The sequence below is a fragment of the Argopecten irradians genome, chromosome 3, assembly GCF_041381155.1.
Source record: "Argopecten irradians isolate NY chromosome 3, Ai_NY, whole genome shotgun sequence".
In the NCBI taxonomy this organism is placed as follows: domain Eukaryota; kingdom Metazoa; phylum Mollusca; class Bivalvia; order Pectinida; family Pectinidae; genus Argopecten; species Argopecten irradians.
In genome coordinates, this window is record NC_091136.1 from 6,920,645 (window position 1) to 6,946,908 (window position 26,264).

The following is a 26,264-nucleotide window of genomic DNA, read 5'->3' on the forward strand; positions in this document are numbered from 1 at the left end:
CTATATAACAGTATATACCTTTGTCTATATTATTATAAAAGTCTTCAAACAGATCCCAAGTTAAAAAAAGTTTCTTGATCATGATTGCATGTAAACGGATGTCCAAGACTTTGTCTGTTTTGTGATATCACATGTCTGGCTCGGTAACTTGATTTATCATTGTGTAAATATGAAGTCGAAATGCCTCGTATAGCAGTACACAAATTTGAAATCATGACCCTTTCATTATAACTTATGGTAATGTGGTACTAAATATGGTAGATTATTCAGATTTACCAGTATATAATTATTATGGTAATGTTATAATTACAAACCCTCCTTACTCTGTCCATCTATATAGGGGAGACAAAACAATAGTTACATCTCAAAAGGAAATGTATTATTTCATATTTTTCTTAAATATAATACTGTATACAGATATGTATTATGTACATATGGATGTAGTTCATGGAAATGTTATTTGTTTTAAACTGAATTTCCATGAATGGAATGGTTCAGAATTATTTAACATTTTAGGCTGATATTTTATAAACATATATTGTTGATTCACTTTAACATGTACATGTATAGTGGTAGAGACACAATAACATATACATACTGGTAGAGATATCTAACTGGCAACAATACCACTTGTAAACAAAAGTACATTAGCCATCAATCAGAGCGTGGCATCTACAAACAATTTACAATACTACTACAAGTCTAGATCTGAAGCTTTATCAATTCTCTTGTCAAAAAACTAGGGTGATATTTCACAAATTTACAAGTTTAACCCTAACTCTGCTGTATGGTTGACTTATATATATGACTGTTGCCTGTTGGGCTATAGGCTATATTTTGTTTGGATAAATTTTCTTTTACATCTTAATATATTTCTGAATTTGAAATTACCTTATTCATGATCAGCTGTACATGGATATGCAAATATCTTGAAAGTAATTTTTCTATTATTTCTTTATGTCATGGTATTTAAATAAAGAAATTAATTTGCATGTGCAAGTTTGATTATTAATTTAATTACCTTGTTAATGAACTTGCTAAATATTTATGAAATTCTGATTGGTATCTGTGAATCACTTTGACGCAAATAAAAAGTAAATGGGAGTTTTCTTTGAATTTAGAACTGAGAGGGTTGTGATACGAATCTAGAACTTTAAGACTGTTGTGATATAGCTGGTATTTAAATCTATAAGTGTCTATATTAAATCCCTCCTATAGCGGTACCAAAAGTTAGAAATCTTTACCTGAAGGTCAGTGATTGTGAAGGTAGTAGTGTACACCAGACACAACATATTCCATTACAAGTAAAACACATTTTGTGTAGGTATGTTCTACAGTATGACACGGCAGTTTTGAACTGGGTTAATGGAATTGATTTTTATGCTGGGTTGAAAAGAAATGTTGATGTTTTTATATAGGTGTCGTCCTCGAGACAGCTCATGTTAAACTTCTTGAAGCCTTTCTGATTAAAAGATAATCTTGTGTGTCAAAAAAGACCTAAGGTGGTTGTCTGTATCCATAAAAAAATTTAACAGATAATAGAAAATATCTGTTTTACAGGTATACAATTTAATGCTGAAATGTTCACTTTCAAAGTTATCTCCCCTGCCTGCACACACCATCTCCCAATCCACACCCCAAGAAAAAAAGGTTTAATTTGAAGACATTCATGTATGCGACAGTTTCTATGTAGCTTACTGTTGAACATGTACAATAAAAAGATACACACAATTCTGTGACCATATACCATGTGGTACCTTTTTGTAGACAACATGGAGTGATTATATATGGTCTACTTTGCATAACAGAGTTACTTTCCTTGTGGGTAAGTTTCAAATTGCAATTGTGACATCATCATTTTGTGAGCGAAATTCACATTGTTTTCTCTGAAAAGTGTGAAGATGTGCTCGCAAACAGATGACATTATTCAATGCCTACCTGTAAGGGAAGATAACTCAGAAATATGCAAAGACAGAATGGAGCTGGTTAGTGCCAGTTGAATGACCCCTATACAAAAAATTATAAGAAAAATATATGATTTTGTATTGTTATGACCACGATAGCAGTTCACTGTGATATATGTAATTGAAAAATTAATTTTGAAATGAAGCAGAACTGAAAGGACATTCCTATATCAAATACCAGTACTGGCATTTATATTAATAGTAAATTTTTCCCATGGATATTATCATTCAATATCAGTGAATTTGTGAAAGTTTTTGCATTAAATACATTTATGAAATGGAAAAGGTTGATCAAATCACATTGATAAGGGACTTAATGTATTTTTTATCATTTTCCTTTTAATAATTAATAATTTCCCTCAACTTAGAAATATAATTGTTTCCATTAGAAGTATTTCTAGCTGACTGTTATGCATCAATTGATAAGTCTTGAGAAAGATATTGGTTGTAGTATGTGGCAGTGTCCTTTTGGGTTTGCCCTTGGTGGAGGGACAATTTTTTGTCCTTGGGTTAACTTATACAGGATACACAATACATAGATTATAGAGAGCTAGCTGGTCTGTCTTGGTTTCAAAGTGAATGTGAGTTTTAGAAATTGAGGGGAATTTCCAGTTGAGTTAGCATTTACTCTAGCCGTGGATAATTTTATTATTGAATGTCTGAGTCCATTCTGTAGAGAAGCTAAACTTTTATATTATAATTGTCCTAGCAGGCACATGCAGCTGGATCCTCAGAGGCTTCTACCTATATATATAGAGAGATAGAGAAAAAATCATGTTATTAAATGAGTTATTTTGTCCACATGATCAACGTGTATAAATATAGATATATAGGAGACTACATGTTTTATTGATGTGTTTAGAGTGTCTATATAAGTGTCATTTATAGTTGTCAAAATAACTTGTACACCTTTATAAGGTAACACCAAAGAGGTACAACAAAAGCATATCATAATTATATAGAAAAGAGTTGAAGCTGGCTTAGTTGTAGATGACTAGTGGTTGTTATCCCAGGACTGAGGGCACCTGTTAAATCTCAGTCCACACATCCATTGTTTACTGGTCCTGTTCTCAACCCTCCAATACACCCCAGACAGTAAATTAAAACTTGACACTCTCGTTATCTGGGGCTCCACAGGGGGAAATCATTACCTCAAATAACTCATTGTTGTCTACAGCGACAGGGAAAATAGAATCAATTATGTTGTCTGGGGGATTTGGATGCAAGGTTAGAATGGCAGGGGTGCCACAAGGGAAATTCACAGGTGTCACTAAAAACATCAGGTATGAAGGACATCTTTGGTATAAACATCAAGTTAGAACCATGGGATATACGATTTTCTAAACTAAATTTTGATATAATTTTATTATGATTGACAATGCATGATACTTTGGTCTTTGTTATTGTTGTGACTGACAGTCCTTCATTAGTCATGCAGAATAATTAATGTCCCCACACCATTAAGAGGCCATGTTATCAGTGTGTGTAGAGGACAGGAGATGTAGTTGTTTACATTATGGCGTTAATGGTGTTTAGGAAAACCTGACATCTGAATTACCTCCCCCTGATGATACATTATGAAAGTTTGACCTCTAGATTGTAGGCATTGTCGGATGAACTTTCTTATAGAAGGTCCATCCTAATTTGTAGAAAAGGATCTTTTTTTTTTTTTTTTTAAGAAAATATATATAAATGGAGATTTTGTAGTTAACAGGCAATGGAAATTAAAAATAAGTAAATAGTTTTAAAGTATCAATTTAAGAACCCATATCCTTATCTTATCTTAACACTCAAATATTATGTAAAACAAGCATGTTTAACATGGAATATTGCAGGTATACCTGGCTGATTGACGTACAAACATGTATAAATTGACTTAAACAGTCTTTAAGTATTCAGAATTAAAATGGATATAATATCTCATTGTTCTGGGGATCAACCGTCTTACCAGTAAGGTCATATTGCAATGCAGTTTTGTTCAAAAGCCAAGAAGCCATATATCAGGAATTTAAGCTTTGATAAAACCAATGGTCTGCAACAAAGTTAAATAATATGTGTGGAATTTATTCTTGATTATGTGTATAAAATTAATATACTATAGGTGTTGGATTATGAAATATGTATATTATGGAATGTGTATAGTGGATGTTAATCACTGGTTTACCTGTAACCAGTGTCAGGTTAGATTAACAGTATAAGACAAAGATATATCATATTAAAGTTACCTGAAAATATTTTTAAAATTTTGGTAGTATTAAAAATTATCACCTGAGGATAATCTTCCTCCATTCTAAAAACTGATGTTTTGTAAAGAACTTTTTTAAATTCTTTAGTCAAGATATCAAGTCTATAGCTGTCAATACAAAGGAGAAGTAATTATCTGCCTGCATCAAAGCAGGCGCGTAGTTTGTCAGCTATTTTGTGCATGATTGCAGCTCTCCTTGAAGTACTATGGGTTTAATGTATTATTAAAGCTTTATGATGTTACAATTACTGTAACACACCATGCTAGTGGTTATAGTCTTCATATACAAGTAGTAGATGATTATTGTAGAATGTAGATTTATAATTATACTGCTATTAGATTTAACACGGACAAAATATCTGAAATGTAGTGCCTTATATTTCAAAATCTGCATCAAAGAGTTTGCTCTGAAGTAACATTTGTTCTAAATCAGTTTAACAATCTCAGTAACACATTGCATTATATATACTTAAATTACTATGGTTATTATAGCTAAATAGTAAATTACATTTATTATGTATGTCAAAATGATTTCATTATAAAACAGAAGAATGTACCTGGAAGGTTCTTAGTGACATATGGTAATCTAACTACCGAGGCTTTTTACATTAATCACACGATCAGAAGTAGGAGTAGGGGCTAGAGTAAAATGATAAAATGATTGCAATACACAAAATGTCTGCACCACATAGAACAAGGAAGTTAGGCTTGTGCATGTTAACATGGAGGAACAAGCTTGCCTCTGTATTGAAAAACAAAAACTAATTTGTTTCTGCATATCTACATGTGAAAGTGTGATTTGTCGGGCTTTGAATTAGGCGTTTGAATTATTCATTACGAGATTGTACCTCAGAGATACCATCGGAGAACACCTGAACCATACAAGCTTCTTATTTCCTGAGAGAATTTGAAATTCAATAACAAAAAATACTGCATAATATATGTATAACAGCTATCTCAATGGAAATATATCTTAATACTCTCTATTTTGCTGCTTTTGAAGCTATGATATAGTAAAGGGGGTGGTGGGGGTGGTGGTGGTAAATGTGTTTGAGGCACCATAACGATCTTTTGCGATCATACCAAGTCGGGTAATGGTTGCCAGTGGGACCAGCAACTTCTTGTCATTGATTCCTGCAATTAATCCACACCATCTAGAAGCTATATGTTGGGACTGGGACGGTATTAGACACCTTGAAAGCCTATACAATGGAAGCAGATTTTCTTGTCAATAATATTATGTGTGTAAAACGTCTGCATGCAGACACAGGCTTTAAACTGTCAAGTTAGATGAATGGACTCTTGTGAAAGGAGACTTAAGATCCACATTTTAGATCTATATATATACACATATAAAAATATTACTGTTAAGTCTGCCTGCAAAAGACTGCCATCTTAGTGTAGATCCTAGAATAATTGACAATATCAGAGACAGGTGACCTATATTTATATTATTTACATTAACTCTTTCTCCTGAGCGAACCTTCAATATTTTTCTGCTTCTTTGTATGGTTGATGTGGCAATTCTTGTAACTTAATTCCCTTCCACTGATAAATGTACAAGGACCAGACTGTTTACTTGTTTGATATCAAAAAATGTATTTTTATAATCCTGGATTGCAGCCAACCTGACACAGGTTTTATACATGGTTGTCGATTTACTTTAGATATATCAAAATACACAGGTAAAGTAAGAAAAGTAAACATGATTGTGGTATTGTGCAATAGTAAGGTACACATATATGCATTTGGTTGTCCTTGGTCCAAGTAAATATGACCAGTGTGCCATTGCATTCTCGACTCCAGACGATTACTAGTAAACTGGAAGTATAGTTGATATTACTCTCCAGTTATGACAAGGCAGAAAGAAATGTTCTGTCTGGTATACCTGGTAATCAGCTGATCCAACAGTAAACCAGTTAACAGACATTAGTTTACTGTCAAGTTCTTAGAAAACAAACCACCCTCAGTGTTGTTTGTTACTTCTAAAGATCAGGTTTCAGAAAAAAAACCAAGGAAGATAAATGATGAAAAGTTCAGTTAAGGCGTCACCCATTATCAGAAAATCGTTTTGTGTTACAGGGAAGACAAACCATTGAATAGTGTACTGTTTTATCAGAGGTTTTGTTGAGAGAACATATCTGGTTACAGCTATCCTTGTTGTCTGAATGTAAAACTCAGGTCTCTGGGTCAGGAATCGGGAAATTATGTTTTACAAATAGAATCACATTTTAATCTGTGTTTAGTATGCTTCCACACATGCAGTTTTCTTTGGGAAGAGTGAGTAATAACCTCACCTGGCCAGGGAATGTCATTAAAGGTCAGACATTTGTGGTCATTCTCACTGCATCATATCCTATATATCATCCCTATCACCCCTCCAAACTTACAATGGCAGATCCTAATCTTTGAAATAAAGGCCCATTCAGTATCAAATAGGGGAGTTTTGAGTCATCAATCTTTACCCTGGAGTTGAAGTTGAACCACATTTCTCAGTATCTAGCGAGACTTTTAAAAGTCCTACTATCTTTTGATGTGGATCATCTTTGAAAACTATACACAAAAAGCTTTCAGGGTTCCGGAAGAGTGCCCATGTTGGTTTGTATTTATCCTGATTTAAACTCTGTGTTGGAATGCCGGGTATTACCGTCTTGGGTATATAGACCTAGTTTGTACTTGGGGTAATGTAGCACATTCCTATACCCAATCATTTACAATTACACGCTATATAGGGATTTGTCCTAATGTTATTCTAACCTTCCTCATGGGGGCGCCAATTGATCTTTTGATGCCGATAATAGGTTTAATTGTACCATGTTTTGGGCTCATGATTCTGGCATTATTTCTTGTCAGAATAAAACAAATATAAAAATGAATGTGCAAAATGTAATATTTTCTTGTTATGTTGGTAATTGTATGGGTATTTATTTTTCTCTTCTATATGTGTTAAAATGGCTGCAATTGATGTGGCTATGTAAAAGTCTTGTTAGCTTTATGTTGTGATTTTAGATTAGAATAATTTCAGAGGGTCATATTTATTTATTTGTCATAAACAGATGGGATTGATCTACTTATTGGACACAAATAAAAGGAATGCAACATAGTTATCATTTTTTTTTATCCTCAAGAATCTTGGTTTCAATCGCAATTAAGTTAATATTTAATGTTTCAATGCTTTGAATTTAGGGCTTTTATTACAGAATATAAGCTTTTTAAGATCAAATTCTTAGTACATTGAATATCAAAATTTTCAAAAATTGCATCACACTGTGTTGCAGGCTATAGTGATAAGCCAATGATTTCAGTATAAACGTTAACACAAACTACCAATTCGTTTCTTCGGGCTGGTTAAAGCTCCCATGGTTTTATGCTCTTGCTCTGATGCCTATCATTAGCTTGTCAGAAATCTGTGATAATTGTCGCTGGAGTTTTTCAGGTGTAGGCCCCAGGTGTAATAGGATAATGGTCTCGTTTATCGTCGTGGTGGATGATCACACAGGTGTTAAAATCGTATTATTGGTGTATTGTTAGGGGTTTGTTTTCACAGAATGATTAAAATTTTTGCTTGAATTCCTAAGTGAATTTTTATGACAGGCATTCTTACATGTTTAGCATTTTATTGCAAGTGAAATATATTAATGGAGGAAGAAGAAAATGAAATGCATGTAAATATTTTACAAGAGTTCATGATAACAAGGTGTGCTAGTACCTACTCTCGTACTCTTTGCGTTTTCAAGTTTTCGTCATAATGGTAGTTGTATGTTATAAATGTTATTGATACGTAATTGTTGCTAGTTGATGTATATTTCAAAACAATGAATGGTGAGAGAATAAAATGAAACAATATTAAAGCAGGTACCCTGTACTTTCAATATGTACTCTGATGTGTCTTTGGTTTTACATCAGTTCCTGGAACCTCATATGCAATGGAGAAAAACCCTTATTTAGGGTCACAGGGGGAAATGTAAAAGTGCTGGCGATTATTTTTTTTATCCCACATGGTAACGATCAGATCATCAAGATTATATTTTGACCACATAGTTAGACACATCTTCACAGTCCCTCAGGACAAGCGATCCATCCATAGATGCATATATATACATGTATATATATGTTCTGTGTATGTCTCTGTGGTTGTGTATTTATATCAGGGTGTGCCTCACATATAACATTTTTTTTTGTAAAAACAAAACAAAACAATATCTACCAATTATATTACCAACCAAATAGACATGAAATATGGGGTTACAGACAATCACAAAGCATTTATGATCTTCTATTATCATTAGGAGAAAAAATGACAACTTTTAGTTTAACAAACAATACATGTAATTCTGAAATGTTCTTTAACAATTGTACTGAGACAAATTGTAAGAAATTGTCACAATAATAACACAAAGAGCATTATAACCAATTAACTTATTGTAACCTGTGTGGGTAGACTAAGGTATAATAAACCACAAATATGTGGAATGTATATAGTACTGTAGGTGTGTATGTCATGTGTATCACTCAGTGTTTTACTGAACGTACAAATACAGTCATATATTTATAAATAACTTCACCAAATAATGTTTTGAGTAAAAGGTCGACAATCAAAATAATACGATTGAATGAATTTATTTCTGTAATTTAGATAGCAACCTGTAGAAATCAGCCATATAATCAATGTTATTTATCTCTTAAATTTGTAATCTTAAGCTCTTGTTTAATGCATGTAAATTCTTATTTTGTCTTTTGGGTGAAAAAAAATGAAGATTTTTTTATCATCATGATATTCCTTCTTTGTGAATTATATTCATTAATTGACATCAAGGTGAAAAAAGTTTTGCTTTATAATACATGTATAACCTAAGCTAAATATTATACAGCTCTTGTCCTGAACCCCAAGATTTCATATGAGTATAAAGATATAAGCTAACCATGCGACTGCTGTGATCTGCATGACTTAGTAACATACCGATACTTTATAGTTCTGTAGACCTGGGGTTAAGTGTATTGGTCAAATGTTGGAGTACATACCTGCTATACATACTACACATATGTAGCATTCCATTATCAGGTATTATGACTTGGCCTCGGGAATGAAACTAATGGACAGATTATATTTGCTCCAATAATCTTTGACTTTGCAGATACAGTTTTATGATAGTATAAAGAAGTGTGTTGGTATAGCAAGTAGAAATTTATAATTTTGTTTTTACTTTTGGCTGTCATTATTAAAAAAAAGTTTAGTTTGTATAAACATAAACACACTCAGAATTGATGTAAGAAAATGCGGAAAGTTATAGTCTATACTTCTGATTAAATAGGCTTGTATTTGTATGAATTACCATTGAATCATAATCTTTTTATGATAAAGATACAAATGCCCATGAAACCTTTCCATCATTGATTGAATATTTAATGAAACTAAACTTTATAACAACCACTCATTATTAATAATAAAAGCGGAAATTCAAAAAAGCGAAAAACGTTTCTGCTTACAGTTATATAAATTGTAATTATATTCGTTTTAATGCCATAAACATATATGCTTAAGCATTACTTTTGAAATTATAGATCAAACAGTTTGTTATTCTATCCTGCCATATACAAAATTTAAAACTTAAAACATATAACTTCTATTTACATGTGCTTTTTGAGTTTTATTTAACTGAACTTTTATGGTGGACTCTAACAACTAAATGTAGCTAAACAATTTTTGAGATTATGAAGAGTAATATTGAAAGAGTTGTGAAATGGGTGATGAGTGATATTATCAGATACTAAACGTCCTATTTCACTACCCTTCCACCTTGGTGGGTTGCCTCCCTTTGTTGTCAAAGTCAAAATGACACTGAGGACAATGGATGTCATATCTGATGACTACCAAGGACACAGCAGGATTCTGGCTATAGGCTTATAATAGGACAGAAATAGTCTGTAGGGACGTTAATTGGAGAAAATACAGAAAATGGGGGAAATACAAAAAAAACAAAAAACGGAATACATTTTGTTAAAATCTTTGATGATTTAGCTACAGACAACTCATATTACATATATGATATATCTATACATTGTAAATGTAAAAAAAAAAATCATGCATATGATTAAATGGAAAATGAAAACTTGTTTCAAGGCTTCTTCAACATGATTTTGGGCCGAAAATCGGCCCCATTCCCCATGGCAAAACCTCTAAATTTTCCCCAATTCAAGCCTTAAATTTCCCAAAATCAAAATTTCTTGAAAACTATCCAAAAATATTGCATGAACTTAGTTGGTTAAGACTTTAAATATTTGTGAATTAGCTTCAGAAAAGAACATTTCAACCACATTGGAAATATAAAATATTATTTGTTATGCTTTATTTCATATTTCATAATTTTTTACAAAATCCTGGTTTTGTCGCACATTTTATCAAATTCAAAGCCACAGGCCCCATTCCCAAAGCAGTGAGAAAAAGTCCTGTGTTTTGATATCTTTATGATTTAACCAAGATGACAATAAGAGATCTCTCCGTCGTTATGATTTAACCAAGATGACAATAAGAGATCTCTCCGTCGTTATGATTTAACCAAGATGACAATAAGAGATCTCTCCGTCGTTATGATTTAACCAAGATGACAATAAGAGATCTCTCCGTCGTTATGATTTAACCAAGATGACAATAAGAGATCTCTCCGTCGTTATGATTTAACCAAGATGACAATAAGAGATCTCTCCGTCGTTATGATTTAACCAAGATGACAATAAGAGATCTCTCCGTCGTTATGATTTAATCAAGATGACAATAAGAGATCTCTCCGTCTTTGATATATACTCCCACCTCTGAAAATTAAAAGCTAACTGAAAAAAAACATAAGATAATAACAAAGAAAAACCCAACATGTGTTTGATCCATAAAACAAGGTGATATTTTGGCTACATAAAGAACCCAGGGAAATTGATTTATTTTGTTTTCATTTGAAAACAGTATGTTTCAACCAAATCAAATCATTATGATAAATTAACCATCATAGATTGATGAGCTTACATCCAGAATTTGAAACATTTATTTTCAAATTTGTACAATGCCTGCTCTGAATACAGTTAAATGTATCATTGAAATAACCACCAACTATCAAAAAATTGTTGGTTGATTTTGGTGTAGTTACAAATAAACACTGTGAAATTGAACGGTAAATAATAGATTTAATAACAATTTGTCTCCTGGTTTTTTTTTGCAGATTTGCAGGCAGATATCTCGGTGACAACAACAGTGGACCCAGTTGGACTTGTGGGGAATAATGAATTAGAACTTGTGTGTACTTATAGTCTAGCATCAACTGATACAGTATTTACCATAGGATGGGACAGGGAGACAGCAAAAGATTCTGGAATCTTTGAACAATTAGCTTTGTTTTATCCACCTGGACCAACTCAGAGCCCAGCCTCATTAGCCAATCTAACCAATCCTACTGTGTTTGGACGAGTGACTTTGACAAACCCTACAGAGTCCTCACTTACAGCAAGGTTGAAGTTTACCAGTGTGGTTTGTGAAGATGAGAGAAAATACCAATGTAGTGTACTTGGATTAAGTAACAATATCCAAGCCAATCCATCCAGTGAAACGACTCTGACCATTACAGGTATGTATGATGTACATTAAAAAAAAAAATTGATTTACCTTCGTCAGAAATCTAAACCTGTATATGGTGCAGTTTATCAATATTGCCAATTAGAATGAATACTTTTATAAAAGAGTGCAGTTGAAATTTTCTAGAGCTATAATCACAAAATTTCATGAATAAATAGTTCTTTTAAATTTTCACTATTTCTTTTTTTTTAAATAGATTGGTGAAATTCCAATAATCTTTCTTTTATAAATTAAACCTCAAACCTTAAAATTTATCAAAGAAGTTGATTTTAATCAAAGAAACTGGGTTTTTTTTTTCTAATAAAAGCTATGCCAAACGTTACAACATTTGGGGAAGTGGAAGTAGTCCCAGCCACCAATATTGTGGAGGGACAGACAGTCCAGTTCACCTGTACTAGTAACGTGGGTCTACCGGCCGGAACCTTCCTGTGGACCAAGTACAGGGGGGTTTCAGATTCTGTGGGTAGTACCGTATCCTCTACCACACAGACCTCCCCGAGTACCGACTGTACCTACACAGGAAGTAGTACCATCAATATCGCGATGACCAAGGACGACGACGGGGTCATCCTAAGATGTACGCTACAACAGAACACGATCAGTGACCCGTCCAACAACATGTACTATAAACAGACGGATCCTATCAAAGTTTATTGTAAGCAGTGACAGATTCTGAAAAAAAAAAGCATTAAAAAACCCTTATTATTTAAGTTGAAATACTTTCTTTTGGAAGTTTCAATAGATAAAAGGAAACCATGGTGTAAAATAACATATTATTTCATCTGAAATCATTTTAAGTTTAATTCAATTGGTGTATAGGTGAAAATATAAAAAAAAAAAAAAAAAATAGCCAGTATATGGCAAACAAGAACTGAATTTTGATATATTTTAGAATCTAACAGTGAAAGTTTATTTAATTTCTTTAATACTTACTTACGGTTGGACCTTTTTTTCCCTTCAATAGACGAGGTGAGACAACCTACCATTACAAGAAATCCTATGAAGGATATTTATTATGAAGGAGAGAATTTATTATTGACCTGTGCAGCAGAGGGCAATCCAGCACCGACCTATATCTGGAAACTAAACGGAACACAGGTTGGCACAGCGGCACAATTACCGTTGACCAACATTCAGATTGACCAATCAGGAGACTACAGCTGTGAGGCGAAAAACAATTTTACCGGGAATACCTACAATCTGTCCCAGATGCTCAGCATTACTATAGGTTAGTGTACTGGGTAGTGATAGGGAGACAAAAGAACGTAAATCTAAAAATACAATTAAGGAGGAATAAGTTTTTTATTTCCCATCATCAGCTAGTCTGTTTTGGTGTTGTTATCTTGTCTTTCCATAACCTTTACTTTTTGACTCAATTTAAATGTCATTTATTCAGACTTTGGTGGGTTTTCAAATAATTCAAATAAATGTAAAAATGTTTGAAAAAGAAAATGAATGCTTTCAATTCAAAGGGACTTGCATCCATATTGCTGAATAATATGATGGTAAAGTTGGGTCATTTCCTTATGGCTAAGTTGTAACATAGTATTTGCTATGCCTATGTTTTCATTTTCATTTCTATTCTAATTACGTTGTTGTATTATTTTTGTTATTATGATTTCTGATTTTGTATACACCCACCAACACACTACCCCATCAGCTCTCTCCTTTCCCATTGTCCACTCTTAGTTATCTCCCTTCTTTTGTCTTTTCTTCCATTAACACTTATTAAAATCACCGGAAACAGACCTCATTAATGAAATGTGATTTCCTGGAAATAATCAATCATTCCACTTTGATCAACAAGAGTCTTGTGGGAAAAAATTTAAGGGAAAAAATAAGTTTAAACAAAAACAAAAAAACTCAGTGATCTGTTTCCATTGATTTGTACTTTTGATGATCCTAGTTTCATTTCCTTTTTTCTTGCTTGCACTTTGCATTAGTTTGGTATTGACTCCCTTGGCTAATATCTTTATATATATCTTTTATTAAATGGGATAAAACATAACAGTGTAATCACAAGACAAAAAAACTACATACATAATGAATATATAATACATCTATAAACAGTCAATCTAGGTGATTATACATTGTAAACATATACTCAAATATACTTATATATATATACAGGTATGAAATATATGACAGAAAAAAATATGTAAACAATATAGTCATATTCATATATTTTTACATTGGAAAGTTTGCATACACTCATGGCGCTTTAATTCATGAAAATTCTTTATAAAGTAAAACAATATTAGTCACAAGTTCTTAATTTCAAATCCATTGGTAAATGATCTCCTGTATTCATATTTCGTTGTCGCTGTTTTGATTAGATGAAATAAAGCGCTGTAAGTAATTGCTAATATGTACATATAGATATGTATATTTTGGCATTATATAAGGTCAAAGGAAACTTATATAGTATGATTGAACATTTTGTACTTCGGTTAGGTATTTATGCAACTTTGCATGACTATAAAATAGATCTGACGTAGAAATGAATGTGATTAGATCAATTAAAGAATATTGACACGTACAGCTATGGTAAAAACAGAACGGGGAGTAAAATCTCAGGCTTTAAATATAATCGAGTAAAGTATGACTTAGTTTTTAAAGCCATTTATAATAAACACCAACTCAGAATATGTGAGGGTGTTTACAATTTGGTTTCCATTTCATCAACTAACGATAATCTCTACACCATAGCTCTCCTAGACAATACCTCTTCAGGATTTTAATTGTCCAAAGACATAAATACATCAAATTATATCCCATTCTACTATATTTATCATCTGTTAGTTTAGCTTGGTTGCTTTGGTTTTAGTTTTAGCAGTTGATTCTTTTCATCAATGTGTTGCCATTTTACTCCTCCAATATGCCTTAATTAATAAAACCTAATTACCCCGCATATGTAAACAATTTAACATTAAATTTTAGGGGTGCAGTAGAAATCTTGTTTTCACTTTGTATTGTTCTGAAGAAATTTCCTCCTAGTTAACTTCTTAAATTCAAATACATTTTCTTGTCAATTAGAGTAAGTTTAATGTAATTGTATAACATCATTTTGATCAGACTTACCATCCTAAATCCCACTAAAATCACAAAGTAAAAGTTATGATGGTAATTAATAAAACCCCAACACAACATTTGGTTTATTTTTGTTTATTTTGCTAACGTTTCTTATCTTGGTACTGGCTTTTGATTTTCATTAAACATGTCTAGGTAATGGTTCTAACTTTTCTTTTCTTTTTTGTCATGCAACTTAACTTAGAAAATAATGATAGAATCAAACCAGCCTTAGCGAGCACCTGAATAAGACCGCCTTCTCAGGGCCCCAAATGGTCATTTTCAAAGACCTGTGTATCAAGACCACTTAGCTCTAAAGACCATTGTTGGGGGTCTCTAATCGGTGGTCTTTATAGACAAGGTTGATTATATTGATTTAAATCAAATCTGTTTTAAAAAACAGATACCAGTTGCTGAATGGAACTTATTTATGTACCACCTGATAGTCCAGGGGTGTAGAGATCGTAAGTGATCGGAAGCCCTGGAGTATCGAGGATGCCTGATACCTGATATGTTACCTGATACTGGACTAGTATCTCCAGTGGAGATGGAATAAAACTGTTTGCAGTCTTTCCGCTGAAGTAACGTTAGCGCGGGATGTCATCTTTTGACAGCATTTCATCGCCAACAGAAACAACAGTCCCGCACAATCGTTATCCGTTTAGGCATCAAGTGGTACATGAATTAGTCCCATTATTACATGTATACATGCTGGTTCTTCAGGTTAACTAGATTTGTTTTAATATGAATTTAAGTTATGTGTTGATAGCATTAGGGTTATAATGTGATAACAGTTGTAACTGGTTTATATATGACCGTTGTATGAATTTTAACTTGGGAACATTTGAAATTTTTTCGTGTGTCATGGTTGCAAATGCAGTTGGCAAAGGCTTGCACCTAGCTGGAATGTACAATTAATGATTTGCATGCTTCAAAAATGTTCTGTAATCTGGGCTAGTAAACAGATGAATGTATGAATAACTGATGAGTGTCATATCAAGTTTGGTATAGTATTGGGGATAACACTTTCATGAAAGAGTTGATTTTTGGAATTACAGTAAGTTGTCTGTCATGGGCCTTTTGATAAACAAAAAGCAATTTTTTCTTGAAAGATTTTTTTTTTAACTTCAAAATCAGAATAATGATAAAGATTCACCACCAAGACATTGATTGGTAAAATGTAAAACTCTGAAATTGTTTAATGATAGAAAGGGTGAACTTGGTATGACGACTTTCAGTGAGAAATGGAATCTCTTGAATCCCAATCTTTAGATGGCTGTTGAAATAAGGAAAACAATTCCAGGATTCTGCTGAAAATTTGTTCGTTTTTTTTGGCATATAATATCACCTACAAAACAAAAGTGTATCATTACAATAAATTCTTGGTCTGACATTGATTATAAGAGCATAGCATTTTTTTTAATTTTTTTTTTGGGGGGGGTAATCAATAATTTATCCACATTTAAAAGACTCAAGAGATTCCACATTGCATACACAAGGTCAAGAACTGATACAAAGGTACTGTTTTCCGACTAGTTTCTTCTGTCAAAGTTCTCCGCTGAAAACTAATTGTATTACTCCAATATTAGTAATTATTGAAAAAAATTCAGTAATGATAGAATTCAGACAGAATGACATTACACACCACATATTGACTGGAAAAAAAAACGAAAAAAATATATTGATTTGTGATTGAATTCCAAGCAAAAATATTAAAATCAAAATAAATTGTGTTTCATTCCGGAGAATCATAATTATGGAAATTAGGAAACAGTATATTTGTTGACTTGACCTGAGAACTAGTTGTGATTTAACATGGCTGAGCAAGGTGAGTTTTCTGCATGATTCTCGAACATCTATTACCTCCCTTCTCTACAGAAACACCACCACCTACTACTACCCCTACTACAACTCCTGCTCGTACTACAGGGACATCGCCAGGAGGAGACGGAACCAAGTCACCCCAGGACCAGGACGACAGTAAGTAACTCTTATTACAATGTTAGGGGGCGGGGGTACCAAGTCAACCCAGGGAGAGGGCGACAGTTAGTAACTCTTATTACAATGTTAGGGGGCGGGGGACCAAGTCACCCCAGGACCAGGACGTCAGTAAGTAACTCTTATTACAATGTTAGGGGGAGGGGTTACCAAAGTCACCCCAGGACCAGGACGTCAGTAACTCTTATTTCAATGTTAGGGAGACAGGTTTGGGGGAGAGTACCAAGTCACCCTAGAACCTGAACATCAGTAAGTACGGTAACAATGTTAGGGGGCAGGGGTACCAAGTTGTCCCAGGGCAAAGACGTCGGAAAGTGACTCTTATTACAGTGTTATGGGGTGGGGAAACCAAGTCGCCCCAGGGGCTAACATAAACAAATCGCCCTCTGGCAGCTATCTCTACATTGGACACTATTGACAAAGAACAGAGTAGTTATAAGAAAGCAAAAATCATTGATACTATTACAGAAATATAATTATTGTCAAAGATGTTATGTTAAAATTGATAAAACTCTCTTCTGTCTTTATGTTGTTTCTAATTACAATACACACTTTGCTCTTTTCATCATCAAGTTTACTGCAATTAATTTTTGCCCCAAGAGATCAGCACCTTTTGTTGAGGAAAACCAGAATATGGCTGATTGGACTGGTAAATTATTAGTGTGTGCATAGCTAATAAGGAAAGGTGAAGCAATGATTGTTCATACTCCCACAGCAGCCCGTGTGGAGAGTTTGATATTCAAAAGAGATTATTTAAATGGTCCAACTCTGATGAAATATCAATATGATTTTTACTTTATTTTTCATGAAATTGATTCACTCTTGCATAATTACATGGTTTTAATGGAGAATTCAATTTTTAAAGATGTCAGCAATAGCCGGGATAGATTTGTTCATAGCGCAGGGTTATTAATTATAGATATCAGGCAGGTGTCATTGATTGTATGATAAGGAAAGAGGGCTGTGAACAAAGCATTGTTTCTCTATTGGATAGTTGTGACAAATTTTCAAATAAGCCACAAGTGTTTAGTAAAAGTGTAATTAAGAAAGAATGCTAATTTACAAATTAAGTCAACTTAAAAAATTAAATCACAACATATAGCCATTTAACACCATTGTTTATTGTAACATCTATGTAAAAAATTGTTTTAACTTTAAATTTACGGTAAGTTTATGGAAACAAAGTAAACAGAAACGCATTACTGTTGGTGGGGAAACTCGTTGATTTATCAGTGATTTGGGTATGTGGTGGCCGAGTGGTTAAGATGTTCCGACATAGTACCACAACACACCCTCAACCTTTGGGTTGTGAGTTTGAAACCTATGTGGGGCAGTTGCCAGGTATACTGACCACTGGCGGTGGTTTTTCTCCAGGTACTCCTGTTTTCCTCTACCATTTAAACCTGGCACATCCTTAAATGACCCTGGCTAAACTAATCAAACTGAAAAATGATGCCATTTTATTATCAAATACTTTCTATAGATACTTTGTATATAGTAACTTGATAGTTGTCTGATAGGCTGTAGGTCTAAATGCAACGTTAATATTATTAAACAATAATAATATTAATTCATATTGGACAGAACTAATGTTTTATTCTTGATATTAAGTGATAAGAAGGTAAGAATGAAATTTGTGCCATGACATAATTAACTTAGGTTAAAACTAAACCTAGTTTATAGAATAATATCATTAGTGTGAATTCTTCAGACAATTAAAATGAAGGATATATGATCAATTCTTTGGGATAGAGTGACTTTAATCTTGAATAACTAAAAACACCTGATATCTATAGCCTTATGGTATTGTTTTATTGACATTCTGTGACAGATATTATACTGGTTGTTTTTACCACTTCAGCTTCAGACGGAATGAGCACAACCATCATCATCGTCATCGTAGTCGTCGTTGTTGTCGTCATTGTCGTGGTTGCTGTCATCGTGTTTATTTGTCTAAAACGTAGGAATGCCAACAAGAGTATTGAAGGTAAGAACAATGAAATTCAACTGAGACTGATGTATTCTGTCATACATACTTTTCAATCCAAACGACCAACTTCAATAAATTATTTACCTACTAGGTACTTGTATATATAGTATCTGTATTACGTATCTTGCATAATTTGTTACTATTAAGTTTTAGCTCTAATATGTTGGATAAAATCTCTTGTTGTTGGGGTGGGGGAGATCTAAATATACCCAGTATTTAAAACATTTTTTGTTTGTTTCAGAACCTCCAGAGAAACCAAGAAAGTAAGTACATTTTAGGTCATATTTAGAGAATTCTACATAATAAGTGGTGATGAGATAATATTTTTATATATAAAGAAAATGTTTTAAAATATTATTCCACGAAAATATGTATAACATGGGGACCAATATCCGCCAGTCCACCATCTTATCACCATGATAGTACAACACATGGCAAGCATCTCTGAAACCTGGCAAAGGTGGCAAGGACAGTTGTCATTTCTTTCAAAGTCTTTTGTTAATCTGAATGATATATTTTTAACTTTGGAAGATTAATTGTATTATTTTCACGGGGAGATTGCTTGTGATAAGACTTGTACATGTTAGCCATTAACTTGGGGGAAGGGAGATAACTCATTTAATAGATTCCTGATTTCTTGAATATTTGTTCATGATTTGCACTACATAGGTGCATAAATATTTAGTATGGAATTGTAAAAAAATATTACAGTCAGTGTTTATCATAGCCTTAGCACTATAAGTTGCTCTGATAATCTGTAAATACTTAAAGAGGCTCCACCGCCGACAAAGCATGACTGATATTTATCATTTGAACAATAATTGGTGTTTAATCGTGTATTTATGTGTCTAATTAACACAAAGAATAACATAAAAAAAATCATTTCTCCTTTTTGCATGCGCAATCATTACTTCATTCCATATAGGGTATAGTGCTTCGGAATTTTTTCGGGAGGCAATTAATTATTTTTCATATTTTTAACTTGAAGTAAAATTAGAAGCTCAAACTTTTCAATGGTGGTTATGGTGTAAAGTAAGTAACTTTTGTAACTGAAGAAAAATACTAAATGGTCTGCTCCTGTTTTCGATAGTGAAAATATACCATTTGTCATTGGTGGAGCATCTTTAATATCCATGTTTTGTTTTGTTTCAACAGCAACTCCGATCTGAGTTTTGTTAACAAGCCCCCAGATGTGATTCGTAATGATGAAAAGCGGAATATTGGTTATAATAATGTAAGTACTAAAGGATATGGTAGTATCTTTATAAAATTGTCAGAAAGTTTGAAGTCAGATTATTGGGGTTAACTATTAATACTACCACTGTGATTCTGTGATTTGCATACTGAATAATTTACCTCATCCATGTTTTTGTAATTCTTGATAATTTATTCCGTAAATAGTTTAATGTTAAGAGGTTAGGCCGCGATTTCTTGAAACAAACTTGAGTAAAAAATGAACTTAAGTTAAATTATCAACAGAGATTATATAATAGAAATAACTTAATTTTTGACTTAAGTTGTTAATTTTGCTTGGAGAAATTGGGGCCTGATCAGTACCCAAGTTCTCATTAAATAGAAAACTATAGTCCTGTCCTATGAATTAAACATTTTAGTTAACTGGCATGGTTGTTTCTGTTGACAGTTTGATAACAGAGGTAAGGGAGATCTACAATATGCAGACTTAACATTTGATGACCGGCCAAGAAGTCGGAAACCCATACAGATTCTGGACACCGACCTCGGACCAACGACATACTCCGAGGTCACAATGCCCAGTGTGTGACCTTTGACCTAGGGAGACAAGGACATTTGTGCCAAGGACATCCCGGGAGTGCTCTAGTGCTAATCTGTGATGTCACAACTTTGTTACTATGGCAACTACAAAAGGTCATGACTATGTCAAAGTGCGTTGTTAGGGCAACTGCGAGTAATTAAAATAGGTTGTTGTTCAGGTAACTACAAATACAAGAAGTCATGACCTTAGGTAATGGTGGTTTGCCATCCCTGTGTGGGATATAATGGTTTCAAATGAATGGAAAATAATATTGAAATGACTTTTTAAAAAAGGACGTTTGAAATGCCTGTGAAGATTTCAATACTTTTTCCGTATTCAAAAAGACCCTGCCTTGTAAAGGTAACCATAAACAAACCTTAAAATGTAAGGATCTCCATTGCTAGCGAGGAATCATTTGTATGCCCACCTGTATTAGACAGCTTCCATTTCATCTGATCATCTTCAACTTCGCAGTCATCAGTAAAAATATATGTGACATATCCATATCATTCATTTATCACCAATATTCTCTGCAGCAAATGTATTGGTGCCTAAAGTTTGTAGGATATAATCATGTGAGCTTCTTGACCAGTGAACGACATTGTCATCACTTAGAAATGACATATAAGATTCAAGTGCTGTAATTTCTGAAAATGATGACATAGATATTGCGCAAAATAAGTATAAATTGCTGTAATTCAGTTATTGAATATCAGTTTGAATTTCTAAATTGACAACCATGGTATGTGTATGTCATCTCATTGGTTCATGTTCAGTACCATTTCCATATATACATGAAGATATATTTTTACAGATATTTTAAAATCATCATTCCAGTTATTAATTATCTTCTTTAATGAAATTTCTTAATGTATACCGTATTTGACCCAATAAGCGCCCAGGGCCTTTAAAAAATTGAAAAGGTGCTAATAAGACATAATTATTGCAAATTTAGACAGTTTTGTGTAGTTTTGGTCTTTATTTATGGGTTGGCAATTGAAATCGAGGCCACAAAAAGCGGGAGGGGCGTTTATAGGGACATGGGCACTAATTGTGTCGAATATGGTAATTGTTATACCTGTCAGGACACAAAAATTAAGTTTGGTCACATGTTTTTAACACATTTATTCCTGAATATCATAATGGACTGGTCTAGTCTTTGATTGAGAAGAGCATAAATGTGTCTTCAGGGGTGTAGTGTTAAACTGAAATTTTGAACCCTTTCACTATTTCGTCATTTTCAAAATTTCGTTCAAACTCGTTTTCTACGTAAAACTTTTGATCAATTCATTATTTCACATTCAATATTGAACATGATGCACTATATCTGCGCAATTGTGAAACTGATTACATTGATTGATCACATGACATATCAACAAACAGACTCAAAAGTACTATTTATAAATCACTACATATTGATTATTAATTCTTGAGTCACACATTAGGAAACTGAGTACTATTAATTATATGTTACATTTCGCTTATCAATTCCGGAGTCAGATATTTGGAAATTGATGTGTTTCCTTTTACATTTAACATCATTTACAGCTAGTTATTACAGGGGTCTTAAGTCCAAGGTTACTGGGATCAGTGGATTTATATATATGTTTCATGTGATTCATTTTGATAATCAAAATGGTTTGTTTATAAATCAGTCTATATATTTTTTAATGTTTTTGAGTTTTTGTGAGGAAGGGATGTTTGTGTGTTTTCTCCGAGGAAGAACTTTTGTATTCAAAATAGTTCCAGCTGTTTTGATGAAAAATTCAAGATTGATAAAAATGGTATTAAATGCATGCTTTATTTTTTCAGATTTTAATTATTTATTTAGGAGAAAGTTGAAATAATTGGTAATGAAAATTTATGTTAATTGGGTAAAAACCAAGTTTGTAATATGCCCTCAGAGCATGCAGTCTCTAAGAGAAGGGTTGTTATCAAGGATAGTTACTCATCAGTAATGCATGGTAACTAGCCATTTGGGAAGGGTCAAGTTAGGGACACACAGTGAATGTGCTATGTGGTGCTTAGGTAATACAGGTAAATACACAGGTAACAACATTCAATACAGGTAACAACAAAATATAGCTATGGGAATTTGTTAGATTTTTTTGTTAATGTACATAAATCCTAAGTATTACCTACCAGTAATTGAATTCTGTGCAGTGTTGGTATAGTTGATTTAAATAATGTGTAATTATGGTGTAACTGTTATTTCTTTCGACGAAACCAGTGCTGCATCAATACAATGGATTTCACGCTCCATGTGCTCCCTCTCATTCCTAGTGACATTCTACTATTACAAGTAAAAATTCCTTAATTAGTTGTTATTCGGTGTGCTTGTCTTATCTAACGCATGTTTTGTCACACATATTGCTTTAAGCATCATTTCCCTCCATTGTGTTTATGTATGTGAGATAGATAAATGTATATTATCAAGAACTTTTGTAATGAAGGAAATGAGTTATTCTAAGAGTTAATATATTTTTCTAATCATGATGTTATCAATTGTCATTACATTAAACTTATTTGGAAATAGGTGTTCATTATTAAATACTGTTTTTATCCACAAAATTCCCCCAGCTTAGGAGTAAAAACTCAACACAAGGCTATTCTTGTACATGTGTACTATACAGGAAGGTATCACAAAACATGGTTTGAATTTATATTTATTTATAATAAATGATTCTGCAAGAATTAATGGGTTTATTTGTGGATAGGTACATCTGTTATGTTGTGTCACTGAGTGCTACAAATGTTGTCTGCAATATGACATCTGGTCCGTGAAGGAAGTTACAAATTTTTTAACTTTCTATCAATTACATAATCAGATATAGTTTTTATTGACAGGTTGATGAATAAATACTGAAAACAGTTTAATAATCTTAATTTCCGGTGATAAGTATATCAACATTGTTCTTTTGTGACAAATTAATAAAAGTCCTTGTACACGAGATCACTCTTAATTGTTACATTTCAGGTTTTTGATATTTTTCCTGGGAGTCGATTCACGCTTTTGTTCATGTGGGACCAATAAAAACATATTTTGTGAAGAATCTGATTAAACCTTGTCGAATATTTTGAGAGAATTTTTTTTTTTGTTCATTAAGTTATTGTAGAGTGGGACCAGTTATACTGAAGTTATTACAAATTAACATATCATATCAATTGGCCTAATTATCATTTAAATGATCATACCCTCAAACAAGCTTTTACTTATTTGTTTATAGTAAGATCATCTTTTGTTTCCTGTTTGCATGGTTATAAATCTTCCTACTTAAATTCATTCACATGTTCGTATGAATATTGTTTGATTCTTGAAATTAATTCAATGTTAACATATATGACATTAGATAACATGTGAATTACTTACATTTAACGAAATTTTATCAGTGCAAATAATGAAAAGAAAAAGTAATTCTTTCAACATTTTTGAAACCATTATTATCAGAAGATATGATGGCGATTACTCAGGAAGTAAACTTCAGCACCCTTCATGTGGTTGGTCAAGTTACTCGATAAATATAATCAAAAGTATAATTCCATGCATATATATTGAAATTATCAAGCAAATCATGAAATAGAAATATTTTTTTTCTGAGAATTGATTGAGACACTGGTGCATATTTCATAAGACACAAGGTAGATAATTAGGGAGGTATGATTTGTACGCTCCCTAATCACCCACATTTATATAATTATCTCCCTTTCGGAATGGAGATTATTTCCACTAGACAATATTTAATAGGACATTGTGATAAGTCATATGTTATATATGTTTACCGAAGTGTTATTTAGTGTATACAGCTAACAGTAGATAGTATTTATCACAGTATTTTAATCTTTAGGAAATACTTCAAATTCGGTCTTATGGATACATGACAAAATGGCAATAATAAATATGTTCCAATTAGGTGTGCCTAATTTGATCGTTTCCTTTCTAGCATTTTAACTTAAATGTCACCATCGAACAAAATATAAACATAAAAATCTTCTGTATTGATAGTTGTTGTCAAAGAATTGAAATTTTATCATTGTCAACCTGGCAAAATAATTTATTCACAAAAAATAACACCATCTTTTAATAAAAAAAATTCGTCTTGAATCAGGAATCAAAGAATTGCTAAGTCTGTCATGTTTGACATACATTTTATTAAAACTTCACACATGGTTTATTATGTATTAACGATGATACTTAGTTGCAAATCGACTATAATCTGCAGCTGATTATTCATAAGGACATTTTATTAACTGGTTATTTTTGTATACGAAAAGATAGTTTTTACAGTTGTACATATAATATATTGCATATATCATTGTTAACAGGATCCAACTATGTACAAATATGATGAATTCCATTAGAACATAATAAATTTGTACATATATTCAAGATTACAAATTGTGTTGTCTTCTTTATTACTACTGTTGACTTGTTGTTTACATGACAAAGTGATTCCAGATAGATCTCCATGCAAACCATTGATAGAAACATCCGAGGAAATAATGCAACAATGTGTCAAATGGCATACACAATGATATTTCAGCATTATTTTCATTACAAAGAACACTTTTGCAAATTAAACAAAACAGTTGACAATTGTTTCATGTCGTATCAACCAAATTTTTTTTCCCAATGTGTGTGCCGCTCATGTAAACCGTGCCCGAGGTGATAGGGAAATAGTTTTACTTTGTCTGAACTAATAAACAATTTTTACTGTTGTTGATCAGGCTTGATACAATTATTTTCATATTTGTCCTGTGAACACCAATATAATCCAAATCTATCCGGTTATTAAAACATAGTTGTGATGTCATCTATTGTTGTTTCCGTATTTTAACTCGCGGATTATTGGACCATTTCCTATATATATAACTGTCCTATTATTATATGTTACCTTTTACTGTCTTATTTGTGACTCTAATAAAAGGTAGCATTTGGGAGAGTTACATAATACGGGTGAGTACATGTCTCCAGGCATAATCCCATAATAATGTTAAACACAACCTGCCGGAATATTCCATTATTTTAAAATCCAAATTAAGAAAAACAAGAGATCCCACAGGGATATTGGCGCCCACCAAAGAATGATCTATATCTGACAAAGGAAAGATGGATATTTTCTCTACCTTTTAAACTTTTTCAAACATACTACATGTAAAATTTGAGACAGATTGCTTCAGTACCTTTTAAGATATAGCGGTAAAAAACTTCAACTATCAAAATCCAAGATGACTCCTTGGCTGCCATCTTGTTGATCAATCGGTCCCAAATCACAATTTGCACAACTAGGGCCCTAGGGGAACCTACATGTTAAATTTGAGAAAGATCCATCAAGTACTTTCTGAGAAATAGCGATAACAAACTTTGAATATCAAAATCCAAGATGGCTGCCTGGCAGCAATCTTGTTGACCGATCGGTCCCAAATCACAATATGCACAACTAGGGCCCTAGGGGAACCTACATATGAATTTTGAGACAGATCCCTTCAGTACTTTCTGAGAAATAGCGATAACAAACTTTGAATAACCATATCCAAGATGGCTGCCTGGCGGCCATGTTGTTGACCGATCAGTCCCAAAATGCAATATGCACAACTAGGTCCCTAGG

At 32.8% G+C, this 26,264-nt stretch overlaps 1 protein-coding gene across 2 annotated transcripts in view; it reads left to right on the forward strand.

The window, feature by feature from the left end:
• LOC138317430 (cell adhesion molecule 3-like) overlaps nt 1-25,054 on the forward strand; it is a 32,571-nt gene extending 7,517 nt beyond the window's left edge. Inside the window, exons 2-9 of one of the 2 annotated variants that reach the window (XM_069259093.1) lie at nt 11,418-11,819; nt 12,135-12,482; nt 12,792-13,055; nt 16,826-16,876; nt 18,756-18,881; nt 19,126-19,147; nt 20,040-20,118; nt 20,527-25,054. In XM_069259093.1, the coding sequence (XP_069115194.1) occupies nt 11,418-11,819; nt 12,135-12,482; nt 12,792-13,055; nt 16,826-16,876; nt 18,756-18,881; nt 19,126-19,147; nt 20,040-20,118; nt 20,527-20,667 (1,433 nt within the window). In that variant the 3' untranslated portion in view covers nt 20,668-25,054. Of the gene's footprint in view, nt 1-11,417; nt 11,820-12,134; nt 12,483-12,791; nt 13,056-16,774; nt 16,877-18,755; nt 18,882-19,125; nt 19,148-20,039; nt 20,119-20,526 lie in introns of both variants that reach the window. The other variant, XM_069259092.1, reaches the window with a different exon arrangement.
• The last annotated feature ends 1,210 nt before the right edge of the window (nt 25,055-26,264 follow it).